At 32.5% G+C, this 20,319-nt stretch overlaps 1 protein-coding gene across 1 annotated transcript in view; it reads right to left on the bottom strand.

The window, feature by feature from the left end:
- Positions 1–19,548, bottom strand: part of LOC128165626 (zinc finger ZZ-type and EF-hand domain-containing protein 1-like) — a 48,630-nt gene extending 29,082 nt beyond the window's left edge. Inside the window, exons 1-18 of the mRNA XM_052830347.1 lie at positions 19,407–19,548; positions 18,745–18,778; positions 16,675–16,756; positions 8,504–8,585; positions 8,200–8,271; positions 7,661–7,805; positions 6,555–6,619; positions 6,064–6,187; positions 4,776–4,881; positions 4,098–4,163; positions 3,749–3,895; positions 3,577–3,629; positions 3,372–3,450; positions 3,119–3,250; positions 2,391–2,507; positions 1,893–1,996; positions 1,262–1,447; positions 738–826 (exon numbers count right to left, since the gene is read on the bottom strand). Coding sequence (XP_052686307.1) covers positions 738–826; positions 1,262–1,447; positions 1,893–1,996; positions 2,391–2,507; positions 3,119–3,250; positions 3,372–3,450; positions 3,577–3,629; positions 3,749–3,895; positions 4,098–4,163; positions 4,776–4,881; positions 6,064–6,187; positions 6,555–6,619; positions 7,661–7,805; positions 8,200–8,271; positions 8,504–8,585; positions 16,675–16,756; positions 18,745–18,778; positions 19,407–19,460 — 1,737 coding nt within the window. The 5' untranslated portion in view covers positions 19,461–19,548. The remainder of the gene's footprint in view (positions 1–737; positions 827–1,261; positions 1,448–1,892; positions 1,997–2,390; positions 2,508–3,118; positions 3,251–3,371; positions 3,451–3,576; positions 3,630–3,748; positions 3,896–4,097; positions 4,164–4,775; positions 4,882–6,063; positions 6,188–6,554; positions 6,620–7,660; positions 7,806–8,199; positions 8,272–8,503; positions 8,586–16,674; positions 16,757–18,744; positions 18,779–19,406) is intronic.
- Positions 19,549–20,319: the final 771 nt, after the last annotated feature.

Here is a 20,319-nt window from a genome sequence, read left to right as displayed (position 1 = left end):
ATACCAACAGCTACTGGTACACAAAAGAGCTTGAATTTTCAGTTTTCTATGTGAGAGTATCAATTTCAAAAACTGTTGCTCATACACTTAATCTTTTCCCAAGAAAAGACAACTTTTTTCCCATTTTATCGTAAAGTGTCCTGAAAAATTTCCCTATAAACAAGCTATGACAATATGTTTCCAAATACTTTTGAACATAAGATTTAAAATTTGATACAGAGAAGATAAATTCCCTTTCCCCCATGCCTCCATTAATTTGCAATAGGCCACAGAGACCTACAAAGTTATCATTTTCCTGTAATGTCCAAATAAAAGTTCAATAAGCTAAAATACGACAGTTTAGAATTTGAGAATATGGAACAAGTAACCATTATTGATAACACTAGAGTTAACACTAACAAGATACAGAAATATCCATGTTTTTAGTACACCCAGCCAACCATGCACTATCCTATTCAGTATAACTAGTCATGCAAATATCAATGTATGGAATTCATTATCTAGGATCAAAACATGCATTTCCTTGTTATCTTACTCTGAGGTGAAGTCAGGCTATGTAGTTATCTTTCAAATGTGATAACTAAACTAGCAATTAGATTTTTTCCCAGATGTTATAGGAGAGAAAATTCCTTAAAGCTCAACATAACCATTGATATGAAAAACTTTCCTCTTCTGATGAAGAAATTACAAAGTCTCAAGCATCTAAGCTCTGATAGAAATATATAAAAGTCTCTTACTCGTATGCGCAGCTTAGACAATTGTATGGTTTCAGATGATTTGAAGACCATGTTGACTTTGGTGTTGCCATCACTCGTAAGATATGAGGCTGTAAAAACTAAAGCATATTAATGCACAAAAAGATTACTGGTTGGACAATCCCACTCAATGGCTGCTGATCTTCCATTAACACAAGCTTTCAGGAAGTTTTTCAGCAATGCTTTCAGACAGAATATCTGTAACAATAGACTGAAAGAAGTCCCAGAGAAACTTACTGTCTGAAAACAAGTCATCATGCAATGAATTACTAATATAAATTCATGCATTTAAGACTAAAATTTCATTTTAATGAATTACTGATATCAAATATTACATACATTTCATAAGATCATTACCATTACCAGTATTCAAATTAAAAATGGCTTATAAAAAATTCAAAAACTTTCAAAATTATTGATTTAAACATGCATGAATCCCTACAAATGATTAAATTTTTATTTTTTATTTTTAAGTCATTCAAACGATGACTATGGCTGACACCTACACTGCACTGGCATTGCCCAGGTATGGTTAAGCACATTTTCTGGTCCAGAGTTTTCGTCACTCTGACCTCCATCAGAACCACTTAACGTCAAGTTCAATAGATTTCCAGTTTTTTCCCAGCATGCATCTCTTGCTTGCTGCATCTGCCGAAGTAAATCTGCACATGGTAAGGAGGCCTCAGGATTTTCTACAAATTTTAAAGAGGTAACTGTTGATAAAAGCCTGTAATTTATGACGTCTTCTAAATGAAAGTGTGTTTAAAGGGGCTGGATACACCAATACATTATAATTTGATGGATCTAACGTGTATCTTTTTTTTTAATTAAAAAACTGATATCAGCTCTTAATTATTCTTATGTTGTATATATTTTTTTTTTTTCATTAAAAAAAAAAACTAGAAAAAAAAGTTTAGAGAAACAAGATATTTTAGAGTCTTAATTTAGGTATCAATCAAGCATAATATAACAATCTAATTATAAATGTCATTGATGGTCAGGTAATCTTTGTTAATTTTTTGAAATAAAAAAATATTGATTTCTAAAAATCATTATTTGTTGACCTTTATTATAAACATTCAATATAAAAAAAAAACAACCAATAACTGTTGATCGGATTGTTTAACAATTCATTACCTTGAAGCAGTTTGATGGTTCTCAACAGAGCTCCCACATTTCCTCTGGCCAAATTAAAGGACAGTAGAACCTGGAGACCTTCTGTTAGGACCTCTCCGTCATATCTGATATTTACAAAAATCCCAAAACAAACTCATTAATGAGGCTAGGTGGAGTAATGGTCATTCTATAGTATTTATAAACCTCAAAACAAAGAAGAGTTTGATGAATTTTAATTGCATAAGACATGAAATAGACCACAATAAAAGAGGTTTTAGTGTGCCAAAATGAAAATTGTGATTAGTTAGGCAAACTTAAAAGGTTTGAAGATGATTGTATAGACCAATTATTGATCGCACAACCAGTCTTTTCTTTCCTAAACGTAAATGTATGTATGTTGTTCACAGCATGTTGATATTTTCTTCTAAATTGAAAACAAATAACCAAAACAACAGCAATAATAACAACAACAGTCCATTTGTATATTAAAGTCCAGACCTTACAGTCATAGCAACTTACAATGCAATGTCCGTCACAAATTTCTCCACTTCTTGAAGCACGTGTTTGGTTAGGAACTTTGGTCTGTCATTGCTGACTGGACAGAGAGATAATGGAGGAATAAGTCCCAGGGCTTTCCTAAAATAAAAATATATCAGTAACATGTTACCTGATGCGATGCAGAGAGGGATTCTACATAAAACCAGAGACATTAATAACATAAATTGGCAACTCTGCCATTAGCGTGTTTTGTTGCTGAATAAATGTTACGGGACCAACATTACTTTGAGAACTACATATTAGTAAACTGAGATAATGATCTTAAACTAAAAGTATATTGTTTTTATGAAAAATGTGCATAGGTTTTAGACATATTTGAAACAAAAAATTGAAAAATAAGATTAATATATAGAAAATATAATGGCCAGCTATAAAATATCGGCGAAATCTCAGACGACTGGTAGCCAATTGCCTCCTAAAACTCCTAAAATTGTTTATGAGACATAAACTCATGAAAATATAATATTTTGAATGTTTTGGTAATAGGTTTTAGCTGTTTATATTTCGATATAATTGTCTATCAGAAAGATAAACTGATTTAAACTGAGAACACTTTACAATCGGAACCACGAGATTTCGCGAGATTTCGATCAGTTGCCAATCTCTGTTATTTATGTCTCTGATTTAACACAGAGATACACAATAATAAGAGGTAATAGATATAGAGGTAATAAATATATAGTAAGTACTTTGTGTGTTCCAAAATTTTCATCCGCAATTGTGGAGCCAGAGGTATCGTCATGGTTACCGTGGTTGCTAGGACCTGTAGATACCACATTGCAGAGGCATCAGCCACACTTATTCCAGCCTCTTTGATTACTCTGTAGATAGATGCAACTATTTTATACTCATGTTAGGATTTTAAAATAAACTTCTCATCAAAAATCTCTGATTGGTACAAGAGTTATATTTTACATTTTAGAAAATTAAAGATCTCCTTACTTGTAACCAACAGTTTTGACTCCATGTATTCTTGTATCACAGCCATCATTCCTGCATCGTTTTATGTTTATTTGAATTACTGAAATGAAAAATTGATATGACATGATTACAACAAAAGTGAAAGTAGATAAAAAAATTATGCTGCTCTTCGTAATTTAGAATCTAAATTAATATAAAAACTTGGGACGGCAAGAAAACTACTTACTTGGATAAAAGTGCTTCATATTCTGCAACAAAGTAACATCCCCTGTTATGTGACTGTGAAAAAGAAAAATTTATTTGTACTGATATACAATGTAGATCAATAGCAAAATAAAACTCCACGTAATAGCCAAGCCGTCTACTATGTTATTTGATATAAACTGGTCAGTTCCTACCTTGGTATAGTGACTTCCTTTATCTTTCTCAAGGTGCGGAAGTTTTTTCCAGCAGACACCCAGATGACCTCTGGCATATAACTGGAGTCTGGTGACGCCACAGTCACACTCAAGCTCTTTATCACCACATTGTTCTTGATGTGCAGCCTGTTAAAAATAACAATAAATACAAAGCTGTAACAACAATCAAAATTCTGAAAAAGACAAAAAGGTCACAAACTCATGAATGCATTCTCTTTTCAGTACATATACACTAATAAAAACAAACCATGATCTCTTTTCAGTACATGTACATTGATAGAAATAAACCGTACATTGATAGAAATAAACCAATCAGAATGACTCTTACCTAATCCAATGGGACCTGGCAGACCCATCAGACTGCCAAAAGGTACTGGGATCTCCATTGGTTAACCTACATAAATCAACAGAATTTCCCTTCCATCACTACTATGAAATATGGATGTGTCATGACATTTTACACACTTAAACATTCACACAAACACTACAAGAGTGTCACCATTTCTTGGATGATTTAAAATTTGTCTTGGTTTTGACTGTATAGATATAAGCCTTATTTTGCAAGTATTAGGTTAACTGTACAAATTAAAAATGATATATATGTAAAATAATGGGCCTTTATTATGAGGTTATCAGTTGCAATGCTATTGCATAGGATACTGTAGGCATTTGGGACATTGGAGGAGACTTCAATGTTACTGAAGCAGGTGTGTGTGTATATACATATTTGTTGTGTTCCGTTCTAGTTACCTGTAGTGTCTGAGGTGTTGGAGGACAACTCTATATATGTTACTAGCTGCAATAATGTAGTCCTCTCCCCATTTTTTTCCTTTTTAGGGGGGGGGAGGGGGGGGGGGGGGAGAGGCCTCTCCAGTAAACATCAGATATAAAAAATTGCAGAGGGCTACATTATTGCAGCTATATGTATCTGAAGCAGGAGTTTTGTAAAGAGATAATCTTACAACAAGTGTGTACATGTATTAGTTGTGTTATGAGTTCTAATTACCTGTGGGCGTCTGAATAGTTGGAAGAGACCTCTATGTTACTGAAGCAGGGGTTGATTGTCCTCACCTCCTCCCCAGATTCCAGGTTCCCCTGACTGTGTCCAAAACCTTCAGTAATACAAGTGTAACGGGATGGGAGAAATAATGACAGACCAGACTGGGATTCGAACCCGGGCCCCCTGAATCTCTAGTCAGGTGCTCTACCAACTGAGCTATCTGGCGCTGGTATTCGAACCGGTCGGACTGTCACATTAGTACATTTGTACATGTAAATCAGGTCTTCATGAAAATGATATTTATGTCAGACTAACATGTAAAACAAATGTATATCTACATCACCGGTAAATCAGTGAACATGAATTCAGTCTATGCTCTAGGGTTATTTTTTTATGCATAAAGGTAAATCATCAGGAAAATACACCCAGCAATGTTTTGTTTATAACAAATTATAAAATCAGGTAAACACGTAGCAAAAACTGAAAATAAACAAAGCAAGAACATGCAACTCTATCAGAAAATGTGAAAATGAAATACAATCAAAGTACTGAAGTACTAACGGGAGTTGATTTTATCGATTATCATTTATTCAAAATCAACGACATGTGATTTTGCATGGCAAGTAGTATCATTAATAGAAATATTTCTGAGAAATTGTATGGATCCATGCAAGATTGAACTTTTGTCTTGTTCAACTAAACGCTCGGCTGTCTCCGTTTATCTCCGACTAGCAAGGGAGACTCTGTTTTGTCGGATATTAACGGAGACAGCCAAGCGTCTGGTTGAACGAGACTACATTGAAATCTAGCGTAGGAATACATATGACTTTAAAAAATATCTAAACTGTTGGTACAATTTAAAATCTTATTATTTTCATGGTATTAGTAAATAAGTTTTCTTGAAAAACAATGCTTCAAAATACATAGCATCGAATTTATCAATTATTTTCAAGAACTAAGTGTTGTCAGCAGTATTGATCTGTGCTTAGGTCCAAACACTGTTTCACTTTCGCTTTGCCCGAGTAAGTGCATAGGAGAGTTGATTAAAATCAACTCCCAAAAATCAGAAAAAAATGATAAAATTAATTTGGCCATAATGCTGGAATAGTTAAGAACTTTCAACACTTGCATCTTATTGATTTCCCATTTAACATCCCAATCAGCACCTTTTCCACATGGCACAATGTTTGTTTACCTTAGTCTTATATGTGTATGATATTCATCCTGATATAATATTATAATATGATAATGATTTTATCATCACAGTCACGTCCAAGGACTTCAGTCTGTTTACCTTTGTCTTTTATCTGTTGGAACACAGACTTCAGCACAAGATTTCTCATACTGGTTGTGTTGTTGAAGCCATTAAGATAAGGAAAGGGTAAACTAAGGCTAGGGGACCTGTTTCTTGTAAGATACTGAAAAAAAAACCACAAATAAATACTGATTAAACGGCATCAAACACAATCAACGTCTATTTTCTACTCAAAAGGTCAAAACTTGACTGATTTGAATTAACAAATACAATGTACAATCTAAATCCAGTTATTTTCAAAACTAGAAAAAACTGAATTTCATAAAATTAGACAAAAATACAATAAATTGTAAAACAGTTAATTTTTTTAATAATAAAAAAGAACGTGATCTGTCTGATTTTAACACATTTACTTGCAACTTTTTATGCAATTGGATAGAGCACAAGTTCTGAAATCTTATAATTTGCCCTCTCTCTTCCTCTCTCTTGATCTATCAATAATTAGTTGTAGCTTAGAATACAGTTCAGACCTTTAGTATTTTTTCTGCGTGTTGCTGCACAGCATCGTGGTCTCTTGCATACACATCCACAAATCCTGATGATAAAAAACATAGGAAATCACAATTTTAACAGTACATGTACTATGTATCATTATTGTATACCCATCAGTTTTTCCTTTCTTGATACTGTTAATTTTTCAAACTGTGATCCAATTTTCCGGAAAACCACACTGTGGATTTTTTAATCCAATGACATATCACCACTCTCTGAAACTAATGACGTAGTATACAATATATAACTTTTGTATTTTAGCATGTTTTAAAAGAGTTCATTTTAAAATAGCTTGAATAATTAAATGTCATACAGTTGATTTTAAAAAGATAGATTTATTATTGAAAATCTTAAATAGACAAGGGTATATAATAAATTTTTATCATTATAGCAGTAACTTGATCCAAAACGTCGGATCAAGTCTCGTTACCAGGCGCGGATAATTAGATCAAACTTAACGCTTTGCCTCTCGTTTAATCTGATGATCTGCGCCTGCCGGCAGGGCAGCTCGATGTGATCAAATCCTTTGCATCAAGTTACTGTTATAATAATAAATATTGATCTTCAAGTTTTCATCATGATCATGATGATAGAAAACATAGGAAATTATATAAATAAAAGTCAAATGAATTTTTTCACATTTCTGTTGATTGATAGAATTACCGGTAGATTACGATAAATGGCTAGATCATAATTTAACCATAATTGTAGCTTAACAAGCAGAGAAAAATTTCTTCAAATTAGAAGACAGTATACCCAAATGAAATGGGTCTCTAGACTACTAAGTATAGGTTACTTTTTTTTCTACAGGAGTAAATTTTTGCACTTTTATTTCCAAATAGATAAATTTAATTTTTGAAATTTTATAACTTTTGCAATTTCTGAATTGATGAATATAAGGATAATACAAAAAACAAATTTTGGACAATCAGATTTTTTTTTCAGTTGGGATAAAACAGCAAAATTTGGCCAAAAATAATGCACCTCACTAAAATAATCCAGTTTTTTAAGCACTTCAATGAAAATATTCAGTTATTTTAACATCAAAATTATAAATTGTAAAACCACAGGAAGTGAGATGAACCTGGTGTGAGTGAGCAGGCCTGGAGCATCCTGAAGCTTCGTCCTAGCTCTCCCATCACGTTCTGACCATTCATGGACTTTATGATCGTCAGCATGGTGCTGACTTCCACGATTCCGCTGCCATCCGTGTCAAATTGCTGGAACGTCTGTCAAAACAATCCAATAAACGCAAATTATAAAATGTGGAAAAATGTCACAAATCACATCATATGGGTAAGGTTTGATGTATTTAATTGATCACTAAATGCTTTTTTATATATACCCAGTACCTCAACATCCCTTTTTATACAATGTATGCTGACCAACCTTTTTTATGTGCAAGAAAATCCACCAAATTTTGCAAGAATCTTGTAGTCGCAAATGTTTCACCATGAACCAGTCTATTATTGTCTGAATTCATTATGTTTAAACACATAGATTTGATATCTTTATCATCAATCTTGAAAAAAACCCTGCCTGAAACAGAAGTTGATTTTACAGTAAAGCTGGAACCTCTTTGTCATCAGGGATGACCTACATGTCCCCTGGGTCGGTACTCACCCTAGCTGCCTCCTCCCGGGATACTCCCTTGTTCTGGAGCCAGTCACAGAATTTGGAGATGGTCAGCGTTTCCTTAAATAGTAGCAGCATGTGATTACCAGAGGCAGTGACAGAATTTATAGAGTGTAATGAACAGCCCACACAAAAAACAGAAACATCTCATAATACTGGAAATTATACTGGAGCTTATATAACCTATAAAACGCATCAAACAATGAATCATGATATCAGTCAATGAAAGTACATAATGCAGAAACAATTATCGCCACTAAATACAAGTTAATTGTCAGATAATACACAACACCTCCATCTTGTTTTCTTTGTCTTCCAGCCATCGAAGAATCTGAAACCGGTACTGCTGTAACACATTCTCTGGAACTTCTTCCCTTCAATAAACAAAATACTCAGAGTAAGAAAAACTAAATCAAGAAATCAAGAAAAGTATTTAATCATTATAAACTAGAACACAAAATAATTTTCTGAATTTTATATATGTCATATACTGGTAATTGTCCACGAAAATGCTACCCCTGTACTACATATGTATCAAATAGCATTTTGTGAAGAAAAAAAACTGTGATCAAATTAACCTGAATCAGTTATACAATAGAACATCCAAAAAGATAAGTAACAGGTCCATGGACCACATTGCTCACCAGAACAACAATGTGTAACTTGCATCCAAATACCTTAAAGTATGGTGTATAATACGCACCCCCTAAGTTGACCAAAAAATAACGAAAAACAGCAAGTCCTATGTATAACACGCACCAAAAAATTGACGGAATCAACGGTCGCCATTTCCCCAAAAACTATCGATGTTTCATGATGATTTTATAATCATGTGCAATTTCGGCAATTTCGGTAATTTTGTGATCGAAACATAGCTCAGACGATGAAAATCAACGGCTGCTATTTTGCCAAATAATTATCAATGTTTAATGATAATTTTATAACCCAAGTGCAAATCCTATAACTTTGTGATCGGAACATGGCCCAAGTGATATTAGAGTCAAATTTCTTACAATTTTACTTTAATAAATAGGATGGCATGATTTAGATGGGCGGTATCAAATATCTTTTGACACTTCGTAAAGAGTTTCTGATATAACAGCGGAGAAGTTGAAGATCATCATATGTAGAGAAAAATGGCATTCGAGCTTAGTGCTTAAAAGTAATCATTTTTGTAGTTTAAACCATAACAACATCAATGGAAATGATTTAATTGATTAATTATAGTCCAACTCTTTGATAATTGTTAAATAAACATTGTGAAGAAACATTTGTATGTTGTATATTGTCATTATCAAGTCGTACAAATGATCGATGTATTGTTACAGACCCTGAAACGTGCTACTACACCTCTAAAACGAACCGTACCGTTCCGTGCAAGAAACGAACCGTACCGTTCACAAAACGAAACGTACCGTTCACAAAGCGTACCGTACCGTTCACAAAACGAACCGTACCGTTCAGAAAGCGAACCGTACCGTTCACAAAGCGAACCGTACCGTGCAAAAAGCGTGCAAGATAATTTATGCAAGACCCGCCTCCAAACGGACAAAAAAGCGTACCGTACCGTGCAATAAGCGTGCAACTTCCATATACGGCTTATTGACCTAATGTCTTTCGATGAATACGGACGGATATTATCGCTGACCAGATAAGTTCAATATTTTGCTAGATTTTTTAGACGGATTAGATAACACATACAAAGATTTAAAACTGTTATTCTTATTAAAACAGTCACAAAAATATTTCCTTTCTTAGACCGTAATCATTTCTTTGTTTTTCGACAAAACTTGCATCGCCGATTTCTTAAACACTGTAAACTATTAACGTTCACACAAGTCGTGGTTATACTATTTTGATTGTTTTTATGAAATGTTTGAAACATTGGGTACAGACTGGAATTCTCAGGAGAGAGAGAGATCGTTACCGAGACGTTAAAAAAGTAGCGTATGTTTAGAAATAAATACACTATGACTAAACAAAGGTTGAAATATATATAATTTTATATCCTTTTTAAATAAAAAAAAAAAAGAATGTCGACTTAAGTTACGCAGACCCAGAAAATTGTCGGGGCTTTCAACGTGAAGTTGTGATCTGTAATCGTAAATGGGTATCTTTTAATTAATTTGTTCTTAGATAAATTCAAATTAATTTACCAAATATATTTATTTGTCAATTGATATATTATCAAAATTCAAATCAATTTAAGTAATGCGCTTTTTTTCTAAACAAATTAAATATATGTGCTGTAGTGAATGACGACCACATATTACCGGTGACTCGAGTGATTTGTTCTTGAGCTATTAATGTACCAATAAATAAACAAAAAAATCACTCATATGATAAATTGTAAATAAATACATGTACAAAATCTTAGTAAATTAAATGCAAGCATTGAACGGAAAAAAGTACACGCGTTCTATATTATTGATTTCAACTTTATTTCCTGCATAGCTGGTAATGGCGTGAACAAAAATCACTCGTGCGAAACACGTGTACAGAAGCTGATCTTTGGTTCTATACACAATAGGTGTTATTGTCTTTCTTTGTTTTTTTAGCAGTTATTGTACTTCACAAGTGACTCTGTATATTTGGACGCTTAAACAGGTGTACACGAGATGCCGGTAAATTCACACCTTTCCACGGACACGTGTTAGGTAGCTCATCACAATCTGTCGTGTGTATAGTCTGAATATATCTTACTTCTACTTTGTTAGTTTCATGGCTTTTCTTAATCTCTATAAAACAAAAGAACTGTCTGTAGAAATGGACACAAACAACTACACGTAAGACTATCGGCGCGTGGAGCCGTAGAACAATTCAGCGACTCTGTACATGCGGGATTTTCACATATTAACTTGCGATAAAAAATATCATTTACTGGGTACATTAATGTACCAAAAAATGATTAATTACATCATAAATAGTTGAATGATATAACAAGTACATGTAAGCACAAACACAGCTCTTTTAAAATTTATTTTCAATCTAATATGCTGTGATGTGAAATAGCGTCGAAATTTTAACCGTCGAGATCAATCTATATGTACATCGTCCACTGTACAAACTAGTCATTGTGTTGAAATCGTTGTGAAAACCATGTGTCTAAAATAAATGAATTCAATTCATACAAATAAAAATCTAATAATTCCAAATGGTTTGCACACAATCACGTACACCCTCAGAGAGAGAGAGAGAGAGAGAGAGAGAGAGAGAGAGAGAGAGAGAGAGAGAGCTTGTGTTGTGTTTTGATTATAATACAACGTACTTAAATTAAATTTTTATCACTGAACTTAATTATTTCGCTTTAGGCACCGTTGCTATAGTTGGTCATTTGACCGGGATTTTATCTCAGGACTCCACGTGCTTCGCCTGTCAATCAGTTTAAGTGTAACAGTACAGATCACGTCATGTGCCGCGTGCTACTTGGCTCCTCCCATATGGCTAGAAGAAATTTGTTTTATGTTATCTTAAATCCCTATTTAAAAGAGTGTTCTTATTTTAAATTATTCAAAATAATTTCTTTCCGATTTCATGATTATAATTCATGTACTGGCGATCAGAGTCGTTTTCCCTCGCTGTCGTATTATTTTTGTTACTACATAAATTCTTATATATCTATCACTTTTAACATTCATTTGTTGATTACCGGGTATTTTTTCGTGTCCTGTTTACAACAAGTGTATGTGTGTAAAAAGGTAAATAAAATATGAACAGGTTATTCAGCATTTGTAAAACGTTAGCTAAATCGCATGCACACAGTGAAGAGCGGACACTTGTTCAACAGAATGATAAATATCGCCGTAATATATAAAAAAGTTATTGACTTGTTGTGTATATCCAGTTGTGTACATATCGTAAGAGATATGTTACATGTACATGTATAGTTTAACGGAAAATCAAAAACTAATAGTCATATTTTGACTATACACGCGATCTTAGTTCAGATAAGAGAAGCGACAACGGTTACATGTAGATATGATCTGTGTAAACGAACAAGTGCATAAAATCATAGAATCAATATTTAAATGAATAAAAATTCGTGTCAAAAAACTATATAACAGTTGAATTCAAGATTTCTTATCTGGAATTCGTTGTTTGTCTTATCATTAATTTTACATCGTCTATTCACTAGAGCAATCGGCGATCGACAATAGTACTACAGTAATACGCAATAAAGAATGATTATACGAATTATGAATAATAACAACTAGCCGAGAATCAAGACAACGATAAAGGAAACTAAAGAAATATCGGAATAAAGTCGGGGCAATTTTTCATAGCAATTTTAAATTGATTAGAAATATTTATTGACTTCAACTCAAATACATGTATAGAAATGAAAACTTAAGATGCTTTGTAAAATTATCGACAGCTCGCTGAATTAACAAAAATATATCGGATTAAAGTCAGACAGTTCTTTTAATATATCTTAATGATTACATTTATCTAAATTAAAAACTTATAATAACAGACTGATCAAAATTAAAATTACCTCCGCTTCCCGGTTGTCACTGAGTATACGTTTCACGCAACGTATCAAAAACGGGGAAACGGATGGAAGTTTTGATTTTAAATAGATCAATTGAAAATTTTTTGAAATACTAGTATATCATATAAATAAAGAAAAATTCTTGTCATAATTAAATGTATTACCTTTCTGAAGTAGATCGGGCAAAATTTAAACAAAATTATATCGAGAAAAATCAAAGCGTTCAGGCCACGCCTACCTCATTAATAAAGCGCGCAAACCGTTCACAAAGCGTGCAGCTATTTTTAGCAAAGCGTACCGTGCAAGAAGCGAACCGTTCCGTTCACAAAGCGTACCGTACCGTTCACAAAGCGAACCGTACCGTTCACAAAACGAACCGTACCGTTCACAAAGCGAACCGTACCGTTCAAAAAGCGTAACGAACCGAACCGTGCAACTGGTGTAGTAGCACGTTTCAGGGTCTGTAGCAGTTTCTATGTAAAGCAATAACGTTTAACTGCAAAACTAGACACAAAGTAATCAAGTTAAATAAAATCATAATAATCGCTAATCTTCATGCACTTGAAAACGCCCTGTGAAGTCTGACACAAGACAGTGCATGCTTCTGACACTGGAAATTGTTAAACAAACATTGACCACACGCCGAGTCAACAGGTGGCTGCTTACGTAATGGCGAATACAATGGCAATATCTAAATATGTTTGATGCAAGGAATAGTGTTGAGAGGATAAATATTTCAATACATGGAAATAAAACTAAGAATAAGGTATTTCTGATGCAGTAAATTTAGTATACACTCACACAACTTGCATAACATGCTATATCAGCAGTCAATACTCCCATGGTATCAAGAATCACGGATTGAAAAAATAGTGTAAAATTTTAGTCCTATGTACAATACGCACCCCCCAATTTTGATCAAATTTTGGCTGAAAAAAAATGTGTTCTATACATGTAACTTTACGGTAGCTAACAAGCTTTAGCATACCATATACAATCCAATACAAAAAGACACCCCCCCCCTTAAGAAAAAAGCCTTTCACTGACCTTAGGAGTTAAACAATTATTTGGATAAGTAAAGATTTCACAGAAAATGATCTCTTTTTTCTTTAATTTTTTTATGTGCCCTCTGGATGACTTTTATGGATAGCAGTATAGATCAATTTGAATATCTTTCAAACTACTTAGCTTCCATTTTGAATTTTTTATACCCAGATCATATAAGTAAAAATTTCTTATCTCAAAGAAACATACCCCTTCCAAAATCTTGCGTCTATGACACCTCACAGAATAAAGTACGATTTAACTTGAAAACTAATCTTTCTGTAATGCTTCAAAATTAATTTCACTAAGTATTGTCCAATTTAATCCTAGTTTATTTTTTGGCTCCGGTGAGCTAAAAGCTTTAGAAACTGCACAAATTTAATTTCATCAAGTTAAGACTTTGCCATCATCAAATAACCTTTATAGGGGTATGGTCACAATTTTTTTTTCTATTTTTTTATTTACAATGCTTTAGGAATGCATTTCTAGTGATCAAATAAAATTTGGGTGTCAGTCGATGAGTTTTAAGCAAGATACAGGGTTCACAATTCTTCGTCATATAAACAAGGCTCGTGCCCTGTTTTTGTTTAGATAGGTTCAATATACTAGTAAAAAATCTTTTACAAGCTGGTTTATCTATCTTCTTATTCATTTTAGGCAAAAATAAACAGTTCGTAATGTTTACCACATTCATTTAAGGTCTAAAACTGGAATTTTCCCTTCGATCAACATTCAAAATGTAAACAAAATCTTTGTTTACATAGCGAAGAATTATAAGCTCTGTAACTCGCTAAAATGCCTTACTGAAGCATTGTAAACATTAAAATCGAAAAAAATAATTTTTGACCAAAATCAAGACCATGCCCCTTTAATTGTATGGGTCATGAAACATCATTTAAAAGTGCGCATCCTTTATATTATTATATCAGTTATCTAAAAGACGTGACCTTGATCAAATGACTTTGCTTTTATCTAAATGGTGAATGATGTTAAATCAAATCAAAATGTGTAAGACCTAAACTCTATTCAAGATTTGTAATCATTTATCAACATATCTAATATACATGCATATAAATGTACATTTGTGAACCTCTTATTTGTTCTTGCAGTTAAAGACAGAAAAATCTACATATGAATGGCATCTTACATACATGTAAATACCCAGTAAACCAACCAAACACATTCTAATTGCAATTTTTTTTTTTTTTAAAAACCTGATCAAGTGATCTTAAAGTCTGATATGATGTACTGATAAAATTGATACAAATCACTTGAGAAGTAGATGTATTACGAAAGGAAATAATACGTGTAATGTATTCCCTATTAGAAAATAGAAATGATTATAGGCCATTGCTTACTAAGAAAGGAAGTTCATGTATATACTTAACATGACCAAATTAGGTTACCATAGTTATAAATGTATAAAAATATCATAATTTCCTCAAGGAAAAGGCATGAAGTTTAGGTTGAAATAAATCCACACGACGTTCACATATAAATACTTCGTCTAATATTTTTCCTTCCTTTTAAAGAAAAATTTAAATCAAATAAATTTTTTGAATAAGGACATAGATGTGTATATTAAATATATTTTTTGAAATTTAAAGGTTATTCTACTTTATCCAACATTATATTGCTATAGTTTAAACTATTCCATCAGTCATAGCACAAAAAACACTATTAGTGCTGTATTTTTAATTTGGCATTGTTTTACCAAAAGTCATTAATGATTTTTACAAGAACAGAATTTCTCTCTTTATAATCCTACATACTTGAAACTGTTTCCATATTGTTTCTTCACAAATTTTTGTATAATTACAAATCTGAAATATTTTAAATTAGTACTTTTCTGAAAAGAACTTCCAGTGCTGGCCAGGTGAACGTTTTTTTCAAAGGACTTTAAATAGATTTACCGTACTAACTATAGAAAGGAGTGTTCTAGAGGTTTTCTTTGTGCAATTATGATTGGAATATGTAATAACAGTCTACCGGTACATTTGAGTAACTGTAGGACCTAGATTTAGACCTAATATAATACCTGGCAGACAAAATTGTACACCCTATTGAACTATACAGCAGACTATTGAAAACTCTACTGGTATTCTGTAATTCGCTGTAATGTAAAATCAATTTATTCAAACTATAGTGCATACAATTTTAATATGCATTTGTATATACCGATAGCTGTGGCGTGTAATTGCTAATTTCATACAGTTTGTTACTAAGTTTACTAATATTCGACATTCATTTGGAAAGTATTTAAGAATGGATTTAAAGAAGAATCCCTGATATCACCAGCAAAAGCTCCATTTGTATGACACAATTTTTATACCTAAGTATATTTACACATACGTAAACAAAAAACCATTGCAGCTACCCCATACTCCAGGGTTTCTTTACTGTCAGTGTCCAGTTTTGAACAATGCAAACCAGGAACCCTGATTATAATCACATATGCATAAATATGTACCAGTATACACAATATTTGAAAAGATTAATTTATTTTTAAGTGAAATCAAAACTGCATGCTAAATGTGCTAAGTCTTCTTATTTGGTATTCATTTAATTCATATATATTTATTTTTTCATTCAATATTTCTAATCAATACCTAAACGATTAATATCTAATTACTCCGGTTATATCAAATTATGTCATTGTGGGATATCTAAGAGAGTTGTATATGCACTGTAAGGTATAAGCAGTTAACAATATTATGAGGACAGAAAAATCCTGGCTATAAAGTACTCGATCCTGAAACTTCACTCAACAGTACAGACAGTTACAAAGCTAGTATAGAAAATAACAAACCTCTGACATAATTCTTTTTTTTGTCATTTGAGATGTGACATTTGGGGAATCTATGAAGAAGTTTTGTTATTCTATAGACCCATATATTACAATCCTCAGGAACCAACTAAATCCTTACTTGATGTTGGCGGCCAGAGTCCTCAGACTGGTGTGACTAAACAACCCTGACAGGTCAGTCAGGTTCAAATTACCACCGTCATCTGAAAACAAAACAAAACAGTTTTGAACAAACTATGTCAACTCAATTAGCGGTTGTTTACCTGTAGAAATTTCAACAAATAATATGTAAAGAACAAGTAATCTGACTTCAGGTCAAATGCTACCTCTGATATAAAGTACCATATATCAGGTTTTTTCCGCGTCATGTTTTTTCCGTGAATCAGAGCCTAGAAAGGTATATAAAATTTACGCGAATCAAATTTTCACTATTTCAAATTCACATTATAAATATAATTCACGATTGTTTAAACCTGTGAGGTAAGAGGGGAAAAGTATCTAAATTTTCGCTCTTTGAAATGAAAAATTTGAACAATGAAACCATTTACACGTTTTCCTTAATGTGAAATAATTACCGAGAATTATTTTTAGAGACGCAAACAGTCATAGATAAATAGATCATGTACCGTCACATATACCAGTAGCTCAGGTATAATTAGACATCCGTTTACGCAAGGAAAGGGACCGTTTTTATTAGCTTGTCAATGGATTATTATATAAACAACGAGGCTTACAAATCTATTATCTAGCTTGTCCTCCGATCCCGCAATTTGTACCTCAAACTAAACTAACTGAACATTGGTCACACTACTATTACTTACCTGTTTACTTTATCAGGAAAAAGAGAACTCTATTACAAAAACAAAACTTTGTATCAAATTTACGCTGATTTATTTTCCGCGATTCAGAAATCGTCGCGAACATAGCTGAAATTGGATACACGTGGAAAAAACCTGATATAAGGTATATTAGTTCCTATCACACTTTTAAAGTCTAAATATGATTTCAATGCCATTCTTATGACTATGACCCTACACAATGATCAGTTCATGGCAAAGTCCTTGGTAGATCAAATGTATATATTAAAGCTGAAACGAATATCATAAATCAATATTCGAATATTCGTAACTGCTATTCTATTTGTATTCGAATATTCGTAGACGTCATCTTATTTGGCTAATATGTAGTTGCATGTGTAGACTGTATAATCATGTCAGCTAGACTTAATGTAGAAGTATCCATTGAATTCGGGGCACATTTTATTTTTATGCGAATGGTATTAAAAAAATTACCTATCAATCAACTACAATCAAATTATTTATTACTTTTAAAATATATAGGCTAATACAAAGTCCTGACTCCAGAGACTGATACATTATCAACCCAATGCTTTCCGCCATGTTTGATTGCAATACATTTGTATTTCATAAAACCAATAAAATCTTGATTCAGGAAACGTCTAGTTGAAAATTGTATCTTTAAAAAACCTTTCAATGTACCTTTTGATATTTTCACTCTGTAACTCACATGCACTCGCTCAAACAAATTTAATATTTAATATATTTAATATTTCTAATATTTCTGCTATTAATACATTATTTATATTAATATCTGGAATGTTTGTCTCCATCAAATGTAAACCCTGCTTTTACATTCAATGTAAACAAGTATGGCAGTCATAGATCAGAATTTTGAATTTATGATAAAAATAACAAATATCATGAGACCGATCGGTGCTTGCCTTTTAGATGAATTATCAGGTTGAGCCTTTCTATACAATGCTACTTGGTCCAACTGGACAGAGTTTGCAAATGGCATTGTCGTTACTTTCATTTGGAGTGAAATGTTCCCAAACCCAGCCTCTCTCTCTTCAATCGTAATAAATAACTCGACGCTGTTTAGATAACAGTGCTGCAGACGATTGTTTAACATGTGACCGAATATTCGAATACTAATTATCCATTCGAATATTGGAAATTTACAATTCAACCGCAAATATTCGCACATTCGTCTCAGCACTAGTATACATAAATCAATTTTGATAAATATAAATATTATCATAGATCTTTAACCAATTTAGACACAGGGGTACATGTATACACAATGCTTAATTAGATATCAAATTAATCAGGTTTGCAAAACTATGTATAATAATCAACTTGGAAAAAAATCACAAACAAAATTAACTTACCTGAGTCATTTCCATCAGAGCTATTTCCATCCATCTAAGAAGAAAGTAAAATAACATGTTACATGTATTGACAGACTGAGTATATGTATATATATGTTAAAACATTAACAACATCTTGGCTAGAAAACTCTTTACAGGACAAATTTATTTTACAGTGTTCCCTATGTAATTTGTAATTGGTAGGACAAGTCATTTTCCATATGAAAAAGTCTTATATGCATAGTTTTGATTTGATAGCATGTCAATACTATTTTTCTTAAGGGAATTGTACTGATGTTAAAAATTTAGTTATTGATTTGATTTAAACCACCTAACCAAAATAAGACAAATTAAACTATTGTTCAAAAGGAGACAAAATACTTGAATAACACACCAATAAAAACTGAAAATGATTAGATCTTATTTAATAAGTTATTTATGAAAATAACAATGCTAAAGCTAATGCACATATTATTCGATGGAACTCCTAAAAAAAATAACCACAAACTATACAACAAGAATATGCATTTCGTAAAGATAGGAAAGTCCGAAAAATTATGATAATTTGAATCCTGTTTTTATTTTTAACTTGTTAAAACCCTAAGACTCCCAGTAGCGTTATGCTATAACAGCAATAGTTTTCGCTAGTCGCAGATTTCAATAAAATAGAACATTTTCATCACCTCTCTGGGTTCCTTGTCGTCTTCGTCGTCACTGTTGCTGGGACTGTTGCCCATTAGACCACATAAATATAGCAAATTGTACACAACAAATTTGGACCTTGTAGAACTAGAAGTTGAAACCGAAACTAAATTTTCCAATATACTAGACAAGTCGAACGTTTTTTATTCGAATTCATTATTTATTCGTCATTGCGTTCATCATGAGGCGTTTTTTTTTTTTTTACTAAATATAAAACTTACCTTTGGACGAAAATTATGTATCCTAAAATTTAACACTCTTATGTCTTGACTATATGATATATATTCTAGTAATAGTGCATGTAAAGCATGTACTTATAGTTGTACATTGTACACCTGATTTTGAGATTATCATTTGGAACCAACTTCAGGGTTTTAAATCTTTAATAAATGTATTAAGTAAGCATTGTGGCAACAGACTTTGAAAACAAATACGCACTTTGAAAAAAAAATTCCAAAGTGCGTTAAATTTTGGACCAAGTTTACGCACTTTGAAAAAAAAATTCGAAGTGCGTCATATGAAGGTGAATGAGGGTTCATCAACCTTTTTTTCTTTTTTTATAATCCAAACACTTTATGCACTTAAAAATATGTATAAACCACAAATTCTGGAATTTGACTTCTCATTTGTTTATAGTATGATTATTTGTAAACACCAGTGAATATGATTTACCGTCTTTGAGAACCGGGGGGGGGGGGGTTACCAAAGATACAGTTCAATTACCAGTACAGTACATCATTTATTTGATTACAAGAAGTATTCCCCCTATCCCTTATCTTTTCCCCCAAATATATGATATTCAGCAAATTCAAATAAACGTATAAGACGGAGAACAAATATTATGCTTCTATTGAGCTAAACAAGGTTAAAACAACCATCTATTGTCTAACAAAA

The sequence above is a fragment of the Crassostrea angulata genome, chromosome 10, assembly GCF_025612915.1.
Source record: "Crassostrea angulata isolate pt1a10 chromosome 10, ASM2561291v2, whole genome shotgun sequence".
NCBI lineage: Eukaryota > Metazoa > Mollusca > Bivalvia > Ostreida > Ostreidae > Magallana > Magallana angulata.
This window is presented reverse-complemented; position numbering and strand designations above follow the sequence as displayed.